Below are 19,246 nucleotides of genomic sequence, written 5' to 3' on the forward strand. Positions count from 1 at the left end.
CCTGTGTGTTATCCAGATCCTTCTGTAGACAGACCTAGGTGGCTTCAGTATCAGAGGAATTGTGAATTCTGACCTTAGGATGGAGCAGACTGTAAGGAGACCACAGGTTGCTCTCTAGAGGGAGAGAGAAAAAAAAACCAGAGGAAGAATAACCTTAGCCTACTCTCAGATCCCTCCTAGTAACCGTCAAGACTAACTGCAGTAAGGCGTAAAGAGACTAGAAACCGTAAACAGAAAGAAAACCAGGACAAAAGTCCCCCAAGCTGCTTCTCATTTTTATATTCAACCATTATTATATCTTCAGTCTCGGGACAGAAAAGTGATTTCTGGTGAAATTACATTCAAATAGATTGGAAATTTAACACAAAATCATCCTTTGAAATGAGTGAATCCATTAGGCTTTTCTAAATATGCTTAATGATGTTTATTGCCTTGAATAAACATTCATAACTTTTCTGTCTAACAGAGATGTGGCATTGAGTGTGGCAGCCTTGGCATTTAACCAGTGGTTTACAAAGCTTTTCTCCAAGGATTTACGGCTGGTAAGTCCTATTGGAACAAATTGTATGCATTGCACCGAGAATCAGTCTGGCAAATACTCTGAGCGACACCACTAGAGTGTGGAGAGCTATTAGTTTTACAGCCTGGTAATTAGTGGCTTTATATCCAAATTAATTGTAGCTAATTTCAGTGACTGTTTTACTCCAAATTATTTCCTGTATGTGACCCAATGTTTGGCTGCAGTGAAGGAAATAATCTGATATTTGGCTGATGTCTTAATACTACATATAGTTGATTATTCACACTACAAAATGTAAACTGAGCACATTAATAATGCGAAGCAAGCCCCTTGTAGCAGACTGATCCATGCTGCCCTTTTATCTCTGTTTGTCTGATGTCCAAGGTAATTTTAGAAGTTATATTTGTCCTCTAACCCAAAGGAATACACTGCCAGTATTTCAGTGTTGTTGCAGGCAGCAGAAGAGATCTGACCAAAAAGAAAGTAACCCAGAGACATTTCCGAAACCCAACGGTTCCCTCTCCAAATCCAAGCACTATTCAACACAAATTCACATTTATAACTGCTTCTGAGATGAAACAGATTTTTCAAAAAAAAATTCCACTTGTATCAACTTAAGCATTGCATTGGAGAAAGTTGGAGAGTGAGATTTTCAAGAATGCGATTCTCATTTTAAATTGGCAACGCTAACAAATCAGCAGTCGCATTGTTTTAGGAGGTAAAGTTTGCTTTGTGTTACCAGTCAAATTTGGTGAACTTCAGTAAAGGCATGCCTGGACAACACTTGCTTTACTTGGAATCCCTTTTGGTTTTGGTGGAAGTGGACTAAAGGAGAGATTATAGCAGTATACACAAACTCTAGTATTGAGGCACAGGGCTAAAGATTGGATATCGCTCATCTGCAAAGGTGGGGATCACAATGTCCATTGACCCCCACCTGATTTGAGGTAATACAGGTAGCAGGCAAAGGCACCTGCAAAGGGAAAGCACAAGGCTGAATAGTTCAGTTGGATAAAGTGTTGTGGAATGGTTGTTTTGTGGTGTCTTTTATTTCAGGATTTTGTTCAAGAGGACATTGTGATAGTCCGTAGCAGAGGGATAGAAAGGTGGGAAGTATGGAGCAATGGTAAACTGGGGATGTTTTCAGGGAATCAGAGTCTGATGAGCCTCTCATGAACAGCCTGTCTGGAGAGATGGGGCTGAAATTTATACTTGCACCACCATAATGGGCGGCAGATGTAAACAATGATGGTCCACTCAAGCGGGGCGTACGTCACGGAGCCAGCGGGATATTCAGTGCGGTGGCTCATTCAAATAGCCGGGGTGAACTGCCCATCCTGATGATGTGGAGGGGGGGGCGGGCTGTACGTCCCCGGCAATGGCGTTAGCCGACTTTCTTCATTTTTAAAAGGCTTTGAGCCTGACACTTAAATTTAAATATTTAAAGCTAGATTGATTTAAGAAAATTAAATTAATTGATCTTGACCCTCTCCCACACCCCCAATAACCATAGAATTAATTCCTTGCCCTCTTTCCCCCCCCACCACCCCACCAAAATACTGCACCTGACCTTACCCCCCGCCAAAGTTCATAAACTGTGCACTGTAACTCTTCCAGCCATCCCCTACACCATTGAGATGAGTTTGACCCAGCTTCTCCCCCTCCCACCCCCCCCCCCCCCCACCCACCCACTGCACTGAAAAACTTACCTGCTCCCCCCCTCCCCACCAGTGTTCCGCCTTGCATCCCTGAATGGGGATCCGAAGGCACGGGAGTGCCAGCCACTGGCACCAATATCACTCCAGGATGGACAGTAGGAGCACAACAGTAATTAATTCATTTATTTAAATTCATTTACTTTTAAATTGGGCTCCCATCGCCGAGCAGCGTGGGGGTGCTGCCACACAGCCTCACCGCCACCAGCAATATGAAACTGGGCCTTCCTAGCATCGAGGTCCATGGTGGGCCTCGCCCGGAGGCATTTTCCGCCCCCCTCGCTACGACCCCCAACTTGGGTGGGGGGGGGGGGGTCTCTGTAAAATTCTAGTTACATGCCAGCTCCTCCTACTTCTCTCTACTTAGAGAAAACAATAATGTCCCTGCTTCTTGTGTACAGGGCCTCAGAGATCTCCCAGATGCAGAAATTCACAGCAAATTGAGAGATATTGGCAATGCAACCAGATCCAAACTGGAGGGCTCCTGATACATAGTAATTGAGAGTGACAGTGACCTTGATGGCCACTGGCAGCGCTGTCTTTGCCTGGCTCTGGGGCTGCAGATCTGGTTGGAAGAGGTGGCACAGTTCAGTGACCACCTCCTTGGTGAAACATAGCTGCCTCGGACACTGCTCCTGGCTGAGGTGAAGGTGGAAAAAGTGCTCTGAAGACACTAAATGGGCGTGGCCTTCTGTTGAGAGCCTTCCTTCTCCCCACACTGCGCAGAGCTTTTCCCCTCTGCTGCCAGTGCTCCATCTACCTGTCGTGTTGCAGTCCAACAGAGATCGCAACTGCAGCCCCCATGACTGAGCAAGCTTTCTGTTCAAAGTCCTTCCAGCACCATTTCCTTTTGACTCGAAGCTGTGTGAGACGCTCCAACAACGCAGTACACAGTACTTCCACTAACTCTGCAACTATCAAAAGTCAAAAGCACTTCACTTGAAAGTCCCATGGTGATGCTTTTAAATAGCTTTAATGGGGAGTCCCTTGTGCTGCAGCATGTCCAGCTGTACACGTTTAAAAGAAGATGTTAACAGGACCTGTAAGGTCAAAAGATGGCATGGCGGGTGCCAAATCAGCATTAGGCACTCACTGGTGTCACAATCTACCAACTCTGCCTGCTTCCAGCATGCTCATGGCATGCCTGCATTATCGCCCTGCCCAACAGGACCATCAGTGTTATCCATGCTACGAGTCACCAGAAGCAGCCCCGTCACCATTTTTCGCCCCTCCAGGCTCCTGTAGCACTAAAACCAGCGGTGCTATGGAGCCAAATTTTGCAACCACTGTATCTGATTAACACCTGACCAGTGATTCACTTGCATTTGACTGAATTACATTTTTTATAATTAAAAAAAACTAAGGTTAAATTTTAGTATGTTTAAAATTGAAATGATGCACTATTTACCAGTTACAAATCCAACCCAGCCAATTACCACCCGATTAGTCTGCTCTCGATCATCAACAAAGTGATGGAAGGGGTTGTCAAGCAGCACATGCTCAGTTTGGTTCCGCCAGGGCCACTCAGCTCTTGACCTCATCACAGCCTTGGTTCAAACATGGACAAAAGAGCTGGACTCCAGGGGTGAGGTGAGACTGACTGCCCTTGACATCTAGGCAGCGTTTGACTGAGTATGGCATCAAGGAGCCCTAGCAAAGCTGGAGTCAATGGGAATTTGGGGAAAACTCTCTGCTGGTTGGAGTCATACCTAACACAAAGGAAGATGGCTGTGGTTGTTCGCGGTCAATCATCTCAATCCCAGGACATCATTGCAGGTTTCTCAGGGTAATGTCCTAGGCCCAACCATCTTCAGCTGCTTCATCAATGACCTTCCCTCCATCATAAGGTCAGAAGTGAGGATGTTTGCTGATGATTGCACAATGTTCAGCACCATTTGTGACACAGATATTGAAGCAGCCATGTCCATGTGCAACAAGACCCGGACAACATCCAGGCTTCGGCCGATAAGTGGTAAATAACATTCGCGTCACACAAGTGTCAGGCAATGACCATCTCAAACAAGAGAGAATCTAACTCACCAAGGCTCCTTCAATAGCATCTTCCAAACCCACAACTTCTACCACCTAGAAGGACAAGGGCAGCAGTTGCATGGGAACACCACCACCTGCAAGTTCCTCTCCAAGCCACACACCATCCTGACTTGGAACTGTATCGTCATTCCCTCACTGTCGCTGGGTGAAAATCATGGAACTCCCTTCCTAACAGCAATGTTGATGTACCTACACCCCAAGGACTGCAGCAGTTCAAGAAGGTGGCTCACCTCCACCTTCTCTAGGGCAATTAGTGATGGGCAATAAATGCTGGCCTAGCCAGCGACACCCACATCCCATGAACGAATTAAAAAAAAAGAATTCTCACCTTCACCGAATTTCCATTTTTCCAGCCAACCCAATTGCCTGGACAAAGTGTGTCACTGTATCTGAAGTGTATTCCAGTTAGTTGTAGCCTGGGCTCTGGAAATCGAGTGAAATGGTCAAGAGTTCCCTGCATGTATTTGTTAATGAATGGAGATTTAACCCTGATCCATTTGGGTGACTCATAGAACATAGAACAGTACAGCACAGTACAGGCCCTTCGGCCCACGGTGTTGTGCCGAACCTTTAACCTACTCTAAGATCTAAGTAACTACCTACCCTTCATTCTACTATCATCCATGTACCTATCCAAGAGTCGCTTAAATGCCCCTAATGTATCTGCTTCTACTACCACCGCTGACAGCGCATTCCACGCACCCACCACTCTGTGTAAAGAACCTACCTCTGACATCTCCCCGAAACCTTCCTCCAATCACCCTAAAATTATGCCCCCTGGTGATAGCCCTTTCCACCCTGGGAAAAAGTCTCTGACTATCCAGTCTATCTATGCCTCTCATCATCTTGTACCCCTCTATCAAGTCACCTCTCATCCTTCTTCGCTCCAATGAGTAAAGCCCTAGCTCCCTCAACCTTTCTTCGTTGGACATGCCCTCCAGTCCAGGCAGCATCCTGGTAAATCTCCTCTGCACCCTCTCTAAAGCTTCCACATCCTTCCTATAATGAGGCGACCAGAACTGAACACAATATTCCAAGTGTGGTCGAACCAGGGCCTTATAGAGCTGCAGCATAACCTCACGGCTCTTAAACTCAATCCCCCTGTTAATGCAAGCCAACACACCATACGCCTTCTTAACAACCCTATCAACTTGGGTGGCAACTTTGAGCGATCTATGGACATGGACCCCAAGATCCCCAAGAACTCCATCTGCCACTTCTCAGCCCAGCTCTGCATCCTGTCAATGTCCCGTTGCAACCTGCAACAGCCTTCCACACTATCCACCACTCCAGCAACCTTCGTGTCATCGGCAAACTTGCTAACCCAGCCTTCCACTTCCCACATTGTACTGAAACTAGTATGGAGACTTACTGCAAGTCTGATCTGTTAGGTATATAGTGAAGACAGCTCAAGCACAGAGCAGAAGAGTGAGTGGGACTTTAAAATGGGAATTTGGTGAGTGTGGAAATTCAGTGGTAAATAGTGGGTAAGTAGTACATAAATTCTGTTTTTATCAAACTAAAATTTAACTTTTTTTTTTAGCTTAAAAACTGCAAGTCAATTGTCAGTCAACTGTCATTAAACCACTGGCCGGATGTTAATTAGATACTGTGTGGCTGGGTGACTGTCCAGCCATCATGCTTGTGTCTGAAAGGTATTTCTTAGAGGGAATACCTACAAGCGTTCTGCAAAGTGAGCTGGGAATGTGAGTGAGGGAGACGGTGGAAGCAGATAATACTGATTCATTCAAATGTAAATTAGATAGAGTTAATGCGGGATAAGATAGGAGTAATTTGAGATTTTGAGAAATGACATATGATAAGTGGAGCAGGCTTGGGAGGAACAGGTGACTTTAGATGTATGGAGCTAGAAATTCTGTTCCGTAGCCTTACCCGAGGGCAACCTCTTCTTCCGGGGGTGCGATGCGCTACTGGCCAATTTCTGTGCGACCAGCGTGACATTGCTGCAGTAGAATGGCGCGTGCAAGTGCATCCCCCACATGTGCTGGAAGATCTTGAATGGACACTATCCTGGCTGATGTAAAGGCAGGATCCCAAACTTGTTCAACGCATGTGCAGGCAGCTGCTTTATTGTTCACTCTGCTAAGAACAATTGTGAAGCTGCACGATGGACCCGGTTCCAGTGTTATGTAAAGGGACAGGCACCCAACTTCAGGTAGTTCTTTGGAACTTTTTCTTCTGCAAGTGTCTTGGACGTACTCTGGATTGTTTTTGGAGGTTCTAGATTTTCCAGGGAGTGTTGCTGCATCCTCACAGGGAGGGCAGTGGATTTGGTGACCTGTCACAGGCTGCAATAGGTATGGGGGCAGCAGCGGCAGTGCCTCTGGGTCTGCAGCACAACAGGGAGAGGGAGCAGAGGCTGCAAAGAGGTCAAGCTGTGTGCGATGCCCTCTGCCAAATTGGAGCCAGCCTCCTCCATGCTCCTTGACAGTGGCATGAGGCTGTTTGGCAGGCCAGCCAATGCACCCAACATCTTGATGTGCATCCTCATCCGTGTTCTCCTGTATACTGCCCCATTGAAGTCCTCATGTGAGTCCCCTGCAGCAGTGGTTGTTTGCGACTTCACCCTCCAGCGGGATGGCAAATGAACCATACTTTATCCCTGGCTTGGCAGTAGCCCACTCATCTCCAGTGACTTACCAAATGCTGATCCCAACTCTGTACTTGCCTCCACGGTAAGTGCAGTGCCAGTATCTAAGCTGGTGGCTGCGATTGTCAGATCAAGTGACGGGGCTTCTTCATTAGTGGTGTGCTGTTGCCCTCTTTCCTCCTTCTGGGGGATCTGTGACTGGGCAGAAACTCAGAAGGGAAAGGTTGATGAGGGAAGTGGGTGGAAAGCAAGAGGTGCGTGGTCACACCATCAGCAGTTTGCTCATCATGCCAGATAGCAGGATGAGGTTGAGAAGGGCATAAGATAGGAACATACCATCATCCCCAGTGTTCTCAGCGAAGTCAGATGCCATGGCCGCATTGCAGCCAGCTGGTTGCGGAGGTTCAACTCCTTCATGGAGATACAGGTGTCCTTGTCCCCCTACCAGTCCTGCTCTGCTTCCTTCTATTATGTGTCAGCTTATCCTGCAAGAGAGAAGACAGAACATTGGTGATTACATAGCACTGTGTTTGGATAATGTGCCTGCCATAGCTGAACAGCTGGATGTATGTGAAGGCAGTGAGAGGTGGGTATGAGGCTGGCAACATTGGTCAGTGTGAGGTAGAGTATATGGATGTTAGGCATGAGTCCCGAGTGCTAGGGAGTGCTGCTGGATGACTGATGGAGGTGCAGTGCATTGAGCAGCGTGAGAGGTTGGTGTTGTGGTGGATAGGAGATGTCATGTGCAGATGCATTCACTGACCTTGTCCACCCATATGAGGTCATTAAACCTCTTGTGGCACTGCTGCCAGGACCTCGAGTCCAGACTCTGGGAGTTGACCCTCCTGGCTACCTGCTCTCACTCCCTTCTGAGGTTGTTCCTTGAGGGTTTCCTGGCACCCCCGTGGAACCATGGCATCACTCCTCCTGCCCACCTGCACCACTAATTCCTCCAGTACTGCATTCGTTACTATGGAACCGTCTGTCTGTACTGGTGTTCACTTTGCAATAATTTACATTGCAGCAATATTATGTCCCCTGTAAGATACAGCCTGCCTTTAAGTAGAGCAGGCTGGCTGTACCACTTGGTTTGCAAACAATGGTGCTGGGGCCCCCTGCAAAGCATGGAGGCCGCAGCCTGCACAGAGGACAGAGAGGCACCACTGGAGCCATATGGGCCAATGCCATAATCATTCAAATGAGGTGGGTACTCCAAGTTTGTGTTGAGGTGTTGCCCACCTCGATCTGAACAGACACAGACAGGTCATGAATCACGACACCTGTGCCCAAAAACCAAAGCACACCAATTTCTAGCCCATGGTTCCTAAAGCTTTCCACCAGTGGGATTTTCCACACCTTGGCTGTGATTTATGCTGGTGACACTGAGAACCCCGCGTCCCCTATTCTCTTGAAAGCCCTCCGAATCTAGTGCCAATCAGGCACATAAGTGGACAGTGGCAGGCTTTCCACAGGATCAAGGACCCTGTCACTGGAAGTCCCGCTCTTGGAGAGCTGCCAGCTAACCAGAGGCCGGCAGCTCTTCCACTGAGTAGCTCCACCGCGGAGGTGTTGGCTGTTGCCAAAGGAGCACCTACTGGAGGCCCAGGAACAGTGCTGGACCCAGGACACAAGTAGGTCAGGGCGGGAGAGGTCTCGCCAGGTGGGGGCCGCAGGGGAGGGGGTCAGTGTCAAGGGCAGGGGGCGGTGGTTCTCAGCGGCACCCCCCTTCCCCATGCCAGGTCCCTTGTTCAGGCACTAAGTTTTTAAAAATTCATTTCATGGCATATCGGCGTCACTGGCTAGGCCAGCATTTGTTGATCGAATTGTCCATGAAAAGGTACTGGTAGCTGCCTTTTTGAACCGCTGCAGTCCATGTGGGGCAGGTATACCCACAGTGCTATTAGGAAGAGTGTTCCAGGAGTTTGACCCAGCGACAGTGAAGGGACGATGATATAGTTCCAAGTCAGGATGTGCGTGACTTGGAGGGGAACGTGAAGGTGGTGGTGTTCCCACACATCTACAGCCTTTGTCATTCTAGGTGGTAGAGGTCGCGGGTTTGGAAGGTGCTGCCTGAGTAGCCTTGGTGCGTTGCTGCAGTGCATCTTGTAGATGGTACACACTGCAGCCACTGTGCGTTGGTGGTGAAGGGAGTGAATGTTTGTGCACAGGGTGACAATTAGTGGGCTGCTTGGTCCTGGATGGTGTTGAGTTTCTTGAGTGTTGTTGGAGCTACACCCATCCAGGCAAGTGGAGAGTATTCATCACACTCCTGACCTGTGCCTTGTAGATGGTGGACAGGCTTTGGAGAGACAGGAGATGAGTTACTCGCCACAGGATTCTCAGCCTCTGATTTGCACTTGTCGCCATGGTATTTATATGGCTACTCCAGTTCAGTTTCTGGTCTGTGGTAACCCCCAGGATGTTGATAGTGGGGGATTCAGCGATGGTAATGCTATTGAATGTCAAGGAGAGATGGTTAGATTCTCTCTTGTTGGAGGTGGTCATTGACTGGCAATGTGTGGCGCGAATGTTACTTGCCACTTATCAGCCCAAGCTTGGATGTCGTCCAGGTCTTGCTGCATTTCTACACGGACTGCTTCAGTATCTGCGGAGTCACGAATGGTGCTGAACATTGTGCAATCATCAGCGAACATCCCCACTTCTGACATTATGATTGAAGGAAGGTCATTGATGAAGCAGCTGAAGATGGTTGGGCCTAGGACACTACCGTAAGGAACTCCTGCAGTGATGTCCTGGGACTGAGATGATTGACCTCCAACAACCACAACCATCTTCTTTTGCACTAGGTACGATTCCAACTAGCATAGAGTTTTCCTCTTGATTCCCATTGACTCCAGTTTGCTAGAGCTCCTTGATGCCATACCTGGTCCAATGCTGCCTTGATGTCAAGGGCAGTCACTCTCACCTCACCTCCAAGCCCACCGTGGAGGAAAGCATAAAATTGCCCCCTCATGTCTGGGACTATTAGAGACTAATTGCTATCCTTAGTCAACAGCTCCATTTTCATTGTATCATATGACTACCAGCATGGTCGAAGGTGAGCTAGGTCTGTTTCCCTTTTGCAGTTTCTATGTTGCTTTATCGTTATCCGATGCATTGTTAAACTTTTTTTTGCAAATCTCCTGAGCCAAACCCACAGGGTTACAATATATTCAACGCTGCTCAATACCATTTCCTGTGCTTTTACCATTATCAGTAGATCTTATACCATCACATTACTGAGCAGTGTAGCTGTGCAATTTAAGAGTTTTGACTATACAATCCAGGCATGGAAATATTTGTTTTTTATTGAGCGTCCTAGTGCTGTGAGGTACTACCATGCTGGCACTCTATGAAACTTTCTGTTTTTGATAGAACGTAGGAAATTAATTAAAAGATATAAGAGCATAAGAAAAAGGAGCAGGAGTAGGGCATTTGTCCCTTCTAGCCTACTCCACCATTTAATATGATCATGTCTGATCTTCTACTCGATATCATCCCCATATCCTTTAATTCCCTCAGTATCCAAAATTCTATCAATCTCTGTCTTGAATATATTCAATGTATGGAGAAGCAGGTCCTGACCCTGTTTGTATCAGCTGGCCACATGGTGGCCAATCAAGAGGCTGCCTCAGCGGTTGCCATCCAGTTATAGATGGCGGGTGGGTTCCCGAGGCGGGAGGCTCAATCAGAGGGCCCAAAGTTTTGGGTAGCCGGCAGCCCCCTGGGAGAGGTGGGCGCTGCTGAGGCAAGTAGGGGACCGCGAGGGTGCCTCACAATGGAGACATTCTCTGAAACCTTCTGAAAATTTTAGAATGGTCACAACTGTCAGCCTATTATTGTGGATTGTGAATCCCTCTACAGGACTGCTTGTGGCCTCAGCGGTGATGTTCTCATCCCAGCAGTTCCGTTATGGGGGGATTGGGAGGAGGCACTAATGACAGGCATCCACCCCCCGCACCAGCCTACCTGCCGGGAATCTGTTTCCAGGTACCCGCTGCGCTCTGGCCTCAGTGGGGCGCACATCCTGAAGATCCTGGTGGTGTCAGCAACCTGCCCCCAATTGATCCCTTGATTGGCTAACCGCTGCTGCTGGGCAGGTAGCCACTGCTGCATTGACCTCGCCTCTAGCAAGACCGCTCGGAGACAGGAACGCATCGGGGAGCTGACCCACCACGCACTCTTCAAAGTTTGCTCCCTCCAACCCTGCCTCCATGGGACTGATAAGGTTCTGTCCTTTGTGTGCATCAACTTTCTAAAAAATAACCAATTATTTAAAAAAATAACTCTAAATTCTTATAAATGGCAGGTGTGCTTTTGAGTTAAGTTCAAAATAGATCAATTTACAAAATTTAATTTCTCCCAGAATTGGCTTCTTCCTTCAAATTTAACAGCCCTTCCCAGTGTAATTCAGATAGATCTCTGTCTCAGTGCAGGCATTTTCTTTTTGTTTTGTTTTGGCCCATTTATTGAGAAATTTGCCACTTTATGGGAAATACGGTTCTAGCCTTTGCCAATACTTTGGACAACCTGTAACTGTGTCAATCTACCTGACGGGTGGAAAATTGGCAAGTTAGCAAACCTAAGTATAATGAAACTAAAGAGAGTGATGAAAGGTAATCTTGAGTAGAAGAACCTTTAAGGAATATACCTGATTGCATGCAAATGATGTTTTCTTTTTGATATTCTTTTTCACCTCCAGAGCCCTGATGTGATAGAGCAGGTCCTCTATGTGATCAGTTTGTCCACTAAACTGGAGGAGCTGGTTTTAGAAAATGCTGGAATGAAGTTGTAAGTCGACGATCGATTTTGATGGTGTTTCTATTATGTTAACATTCAGTTATGCATTTTCCACCCTACTTGTATCTGACAATTTTCTCCCTCCTTGCTGGGTGCAGTTCCATGGGTGTGAAGTGCTGTCCATTCCCTTTCCCTCACCAGTTATCTATATGAGCCTAGATATTAAGTATTGGCAGGTTATTCAACTGCGGAGGGCATCAAAGCTGAACCAGATGCTTTCTTCACGTAACATTCGCACATGCTCACTCTGGCAGAGGTCATGGATAATGATGAGTGGGATTTACCTGAAGGGATTGATCCTGAGACTTTTCTGATCTTAATGGTTCAGCCATGAGTGTCGCCCCAGTTGCTTTTGTTAAAGACTTATAAATGTTAGGAATACTGGACGTCTAGTCCAGGTTCTGAGGGAACAGTCTGATTACTCTTTTAAAAACGCTCAACATTCTGATATGGCATTACTGTGGCACTAATTTCCTGATTTTAGCTTGGAATAAAATTAATTTAGTTGAAATTTGTTGAAAATATTAATATTGCTTTATAGAGATAAACTATTCTTTGCATCAAAGTGTGGTTTAAATCAGCAATGCTGTTCATACAGTAGCAATTGGGAGAAATTCTTGTAAATAATGAAATGGCAGGCCATGAATTTGAGAACTGCCTGCATTGCCTCAATCAGGCATGGGGTAATCACACATCATGGTCACCATGCCTGCAAACATGCCATGTTCAATTTTTAGCTCAAAATACCCTGAGTGATTCCACTTGTGAGAACGATCTTCATATTTGGGTGGAATAAATTGACTGTGCCTGTGCTGCCTGGGTATCTCCTCAATTTTATTCCAGAGAACTTTACATTTTGTGATTTAACAGCAGCTATGGGTGAGTCCTTTTCCTTCCTTTTTGATCATGCACTGTCATCATTCTATCTTAAAAAGAAGAAACAACATGGTGGTCCAGAGCAACAGGCTCAGATTTCTATGTTGCTGCACATTGGAGTTGAGTTTCAGTCAATCAGCATGTTATATAAGTGTCTTACTGTTTCAGTGATGCTGGACAGAAAATAGCACTGGCTCTGGAGGAGAATTTCCACCCTGTTCTTCACACCATAAACCTATCCAACAACCAGCTGGAGGACAGAGGTAAAGAGCAGACTTTGGTCTCTTCAGTTTCATTGATTTATTACATACTGGTAAAGTTGTTACAGAACTATTTTGATCCTGGTCAGAATTTTTTTTCTAGTTTTGGTCCAACACAAGGCCCAATTACCACCATACTTCCTCGTCCAGACATACAAGATGGCGGCCCGCACGAGCGGGCTTTACTCCATAGAGCTGCCATGATATTAGAGGCGGTGGCTCATTTACATGGCCAGGGCGGACTGCCCCCTCCCGATGACATGGGAGGGGGCGGTTGCTCCATCCCCAGCAACAGCTTCCGGTGCCACTGTGCAGGCGCGGCGCCCTTTTTAAAGGCTTCCAGCTCTAACATTGAATTTCAATATTTAAAGGAATAGGCACGTTAAAATTTATTTGAACAATGAAAGACATGTTTCCATCCCCTCTCCTACCCCGCCCCTCGCATCTCCATTTACTTCATTCCTTGCCCTCTCACCACCCCTCCAAAATACTTAACTTGAGTACCTGACCATCCGCCCCACCCCCCCCCAAAGTTCAGTAGCTATTACCTTCAACCCCTTCCCACCATCCCCTCCACCAATTGGAATCGTTTTCCCCGCTCCCTCCCTCCTGCACTGAAAGAATTTCCATGCTCCCCCCTCTCCACCAGTGTCCCACATCAGATCTCCAAACGGAGATCCAAGGGCATGATAGTGACTGCCACCCCCACCAATATGGCACCGGAACAGACTGCGGGAGCGGGTAAGTACTTAATTCATTCAGTTATAAGGTCAGAAGTGGGGATGTTCGCTGATGATTGCACAATGTTCAACACCATTCGCAAATCCTCAGATACTGAAGCAGTCCGTGTAGAAATGCAGCAAGACCTGGATACTATCCAGGCTTGGGCTAATAAGTGGCAAGTAACATTTCCACCACACAAGTGCCAGGCAACGACCATCTCCAACAAGAGAGAATGTAACCATCTGCCCTTGACATTCAATGGCATTACGATCGCTGAATCCCCCACTATCAACATCCTGGGGGCTACCATTGACCAGAAACTGAACTGGACCAGCCACATAAATACCATCGCTACAAGAGCAAATGAAAGGAAAGGAATCCTGCGGCAAGTAACTCACCTCCTGACTCCCCAAAGCCTGTCCGCCATCTACTAGGCACAAGTCAGGAGTGTGATGGAATACTCTCCACTTGCCTGGATGGGTACAGCTCCAACAACACTTAGGAAGCTCGACACCATCCAGGACAAAGCAGCCTGCATGATTGGCACAAACATTCACTCCCTCCACCACCGACGCACAGTGGCAGCAGTGTGTACCATCTACAAGAAGCACTGCAGCTACGCACCAAGGCTCCTTCGACAGCACCTTCCAAACCCGTGACCTCTACCACCTAGGACAAGGGCAGCAGATGCATGGGAACACCACCACCTGCTAGTTCACCTCCAAGCCACACGAATCCTGACTGGGAACTATATCGTTGTTCCTTCACGGTCGCTGGGTCAAAGTCCTGGAACTCCTTTCCTAACAGCACTGTTGGTGTACCTACACCCCAAGAAGGCAGCTCACCACCACCTTCTCAAGGGCAATAAGGGTGGGCAATAAATGCTGGCCTGGCCAGTGAAGCCTACACCCCATGAATGAATAAAAAAAACCATTTTCATACATTTAAATATGAAATTTCGGCCCATCACCGAGGGGCGGGGGGTGCTGCCACGAGGCCTCGCTGCCATCAGCAGTATGGGGCTGGGCCTTCTTAACGTCGAGGTCCGTAGCGGGCCTCCCCTGGAGGCATTTTCCGGGACCCCCGCCATGACCCCCGATAGCGGGAGCCCAGTAAAATCCAGCCCACTGTGAACAAATTCCATTAATGCAACTTTATGGACAGGCAGGAAGAGGCATACTTTATACAAGCCAAACGAGACAATGTTAGTCCCAGTATCCTCCTTGCAAATCAGCCTTCTCCTCCACTTTGATGAAGATGTAATACCTTTGTATTAAATCCAAAAGCTCAGCTTAGTGCTAAGAAATTCTGCCACCAAACTGGAAATTATAAGTCTCACTAAGAGGCAATCTAGAAACTCCAATCATTTCCCTCCGGATGGGAGTCGTGTTTAAGCACCTGAATTACCAGACCTGAAACGTTAACTCTGCTTCTCTCTCCACAGATGCCGCCAGACCTGCTGAGTATTTCCAGCATTTCCTGTTTTTATTTCAGATTTCCAGTATCTGCAGTATTTTGCTTTTGTATTAGAGGGCTGGATTCTATGAACTTGCCGCCGAGCTCAAAAAATCTGGCTGCACGCCAAAGCCGCAGCGATCTTAAACACGGTGGCTCATTTAAATAGCCGGGGTGGCTAACCCCCACCGCAATCACATGGAGGGGGCAGGTTGTCTATCCCCAGCAATAGCGTCAGCTGCCTGTGTGTAGCTGCTGACGCCCTTTTTAAAGGGCAGTCAGCCCTGCCAGGATATTTAAATTTTTAAAGAGATACCCGACCAGAATTACATAAATAAAGTTCCAACGCCTCTTTCCCAATAATAATTACATTAATTATTTGCTCTTTCCCCTACCAAAACACCTGACCATCTCTTCCCCCCCCCCCCCAAACTACTCAAAGGTTAAAGTACAACCCTTCCCACCATCCTCTACACCCATAACATTTATTTGACCCCTTTTCCCCCCTCCCACACTGAAAACCTTACTTCCTCTCTCCCCCCCCACCAGCGTTGTGCTTCGTTTCCCCGGATGGGGATCCGAAGGCACGGAAGTGCCAGCCGTCACGCCGAAGATTGTGGCGGGCCCTCAAGATCTGAGGTAAGTCTCTGTAAATGCATCAATTTTATTAATTTGAATATGGTGACTGTGGTCCCGTTGCCGAGTGGTGGGGGGCCGCCATGGTCGAGGCCTACTCAGGTCGGGAAAAAAGAATCCGACCAAATCATAGCAGACCCGAGGCCGACCCAGCCCAAGTCCCTCCTATTTTGCCCCAAGCCCGACCCAACACGAACCTGACCCGACCTTCCCTTTACTTACCTTCTGACTGGGAAGCTCCACAAAGCTGCAGCGCATGCATGATGATGTCATAGTGACATCACTCGCTCACTGCGCAGACTCAGTTTTGTCCCGGACTCCCAGCTCAGGTAAGTTTTTTAATTTCAATACTTACCAGCAGAGCACTTACCATGTGTGTCCGACCGTAACCAACCCGACTCGACCTGGACTCGGCCCGACCTGACCCAAGCCCGAAAGCCGGATCCTGAAGACGGGCCGGGCCTAACCTGACCCGAACCCGACACATCGTAGGGTCCCTTCGGGTTGGGTAGCAGACCTCTATGCCACGGTGCCTCGCCGCCACTGGGAGGATTGGGCTGGGCCCTGCCGGCATTGAGGTCTGTGGTGGGCCTCATCTGCCGCCATCTTCAGGCAATCCCCACCCGCACCGCCGCCCCCCCCCACCCCACTACTGCTACAGACCTCATTGTCGAGGGCTTCTTAAAATCCAGCTCAGTGTTTAATTCATGTCCGCTTCTCTTCCAGGAATGCCACCTTGATGTTCTGCTCTTCTCTCTAACAGGACTTCCGTTTGTCTCTTCTCCCATTTTCACCTTCATTGCTTTCTATTTCACTTCTCGTGGCTTTATCATTGTTATAGTAGAAGGTGTGCAATATTAGTAAAAGGGTTCTGTTTAAGGCATGGGTACACACACCGTTTTAGAACCCAGTTCTGGTTTCTGGTTACAAGCAGGGAATTTTTAATGAGAGCAAAAACTACTGAGGGATATTGCTGATATCTGTGGTTCTTAAATTGGCTCTTTGAGTCATTGTGGATGTGTTGGAGGCCTGCAGTGTAATCAACAAGGAAAACACTGGATTTCAGTCTTGTGAAAAATGTGAGCGGCAGGTTGCATCCTCACACAAGTTCACAGAGTATTAGAAGACTTTAGGGAAAGCTCCTTGTGTTGTTTTAACTGATTTCAGTTAAGACTTTGAATGTAATTCATGAAAAAATTAGACACTATGATGGTACATAGCTAAAACTAAGTTGGGCATTCTCATTCCAAGAATGACATAAGGGTAGCTGAAGCACTCACTTGGCTTATCCCTCACCAAAGAGGAGTGGAATTGTCCATTGTCACCTACCCTATTCAATATCTTTATCAATGATGTACCAAATGGCATCATAAGGAACTACATTGGAGTGTCTGTTCCAGGCACTTCTGAAATGGTTGTAATGCTTCCTTTCAAGAATGATGTTGTGTTGTAATGGACCCTCCTAGGGCTGTAATGCATTTAACTCATCAGCTTGAACAACAGGTTAACCAATGGAATATGATGTTGCTGCTTTTGAATGCAATATTATAGATTCAGATGGTTAAACTCCAGCAGCACTCCTTTAGAAACTGGGTGTTCCTAACTCTTGACTCTGTTAACATTGTGATGGGTTTCTGCATGTGTCAGGCACACAGCTGACCATGAGAAATTAAGGACTAAAATAGTAGGAAAAGCAGCTAAGCCCAAAAAGGTGAACTGACATTCTCATGTAATACATGACTTGCTATTGTAGTAGGCTGGTGAAGCAAAATACTGTGCCATCAACTGGTAAGATAAGGAGTTGGCTACATGATCCTCACAGGCTGAGTTCTGAACAAAGGCACATGGGATGAGGCAAGAATAGGTTGGGCATTTCCAAAAACAAAGGAAGGGAGAAAGAAGAAAATACTGGAGGAGCAGTCACCCTGTAGTTATTAGTGTGATTTGGAGAGGGAGTCATGTTCTCTAACCTGGATACGCTGGCACTGTATTTCCATGGGCTTTTCCAATATCCTGTTGTAACTGGTGAAAGATTGGCAGAATTCCCAAAGCAATAGAATAAATGTCCATTTTTAGCTGTTTGTGCTGTTTTGGAAGGAATTCTACTGATTTCTATCTGCTTCAATGGGAATACCCCAGGTATAGATTGCTGCCTCCATGCCAATACTCCTAGTGTAAACTACTACCTCAATGGGAATACTCTTGTATGAGCATCGCCTTGCCCACGTATTATAAAGTAATAGGTTCAGTGGATATATTAAATCCTTATAATTCGTGTATGAATAAAAACAGAGAATGAACCTAGAAGCAGATGACTTCTCTGCTCTCCTGCACAGAGAAGGTGTATGGATGGGGGAGGGGAACACAAAATGTTAAAGATAAAAATAAAGGCAAAGATAAACTGATCAATAATACATTGTAATATCAGTCCTCTGTCTTCAATAGGGGTGTCAGCACTCAGTCAACAGTTTGAAAAGCTATCCAAAGGACTGAAATACCTCAACCTCTCCAGAACATCACTGACCTCAAAAGGTAAGTCTTCAAGCCACCAAATTTCGGTCAGCTACAAGCTTAAATGCAATTATTTGTATGCAGACCTCTTACGCTGTTGAAAAGTTATCCCTAAATATGTGCCTCTGGTCCACAAATGATGGAGAAATATGATAGTATTTGGCTTATGGAAATGTATGTGCAAAAGCATTATTCTGAACTATAGTTGGGCTCAGTCTGAAGCTTTGCAAAACTGTTCTCATTTTTGCACAGTGCAATGTGTAAGAAAACTAGCATTAGAGCTGCAGCATTTCGTGTACACGGACCTCACTGTTTGAAACTGACAAAACGAAGATAATGCTGGATGCACATGGTCACATGGCAGTGCAGTGACAACCTATTTTAACTTTCATTTGCCCAGATTTGCATTCTTTATGATGTGGTAGTGGAACACCACACAACAGATCCTTACATTGTGATGTTGGAACGATTCACAAATTTGTTTTCAGTTGCTAGCTGTAAAGGGAGTAATGATAGCCAGCTTCCTCCCTGAGTTAGACTTTCCACTGCCATTCAGAAAGATCAAGAGTAGCTAAGATAAGATGTAAAACTGTATAACTTCCTGTAACTTTAGAACTGGCCTGAGGAAAGAAATAAAACCATTTTCAGTATGAACTATTTTCTAGATAATTATTAATGTCTAACAATGATTTAATGCTCAATTTTTATAAATGCATTTCTTTTCTTTGATGACATTTCATTCCATTTTGGAATTTGGCTTTAAATTTAACATAAACAAATCATTTCAATGCTGTACAAGGACAAAAGCATTGCAAAAATAAAATGATCAGTTTTAATATATAACCATTTAATATTACCAATCATTTATTTTCTTCATGACTTTGTGCTGCCTTAAGTACCTTATGTGGCAGCTAATGGCATGATTGGCTAAGCATCTGTATGTTGGGTTGATATAGCAACACTGGTTCATTGACAGATTGACAGGACGCATATTTAAGGGTAGGAAGAGAAGTGCCATGATCAAGCACAAGTATGTTGGATGTGAATATTAGCAAAATTATCTATCAGGATACTTACATGATTGCAG

General features: G+C 46.4%; 1 protein-coding gene across 5 annotated transcripts in view; it reads left to right on the forward strand.

The window, feature by feature from the left end:
- carmil2 (capping protein regulator and myosin 1 linker 2) overlaps positions 1–19,246 on the forward strand; it is a 227,918-nt gene that overhangs the window by 94,893 nt on the left and 113,779 nt on the right. For all 5 annotated transcript variants that reach the window (XM_068049521.1, XM_068049522.1, XM_068049525.1 and 2 more), the window contains 4 exons: positions 467–542; positions 11,601–11,689; positions 12,743–12,837; positions 18,094–18,180. In XM_068049521.1, the coding sequence (XP_067905622.1) occupies positions 467–542; positions 11,601–11,689; positions 12,743–12,837; positions 18,094–18,180 (347 nt within the window). The remainder of the gene's footprint in view (positions 1–466; positions 543–11,600; positions 11,690–12,742; positions 12,838–18,093; positions 18,181–19,246) is intronic.

Source organism: Heterodontus francisci, chromosome 17, assembly GCF_036365525.1.
Source record: "Heterodontus francisci isolate sHetFra1 chromosome 17, sHetFra1.hap1, whole genome shotgun sequence".
NCBI classification, from domain to species: domain Eukaryota; kingdom Metazoa; phylum Chordata; class Chondrichthyes; order Heterodontiformes; family Heterodontidae; genus Heterodontus; species Heterodontus francisci.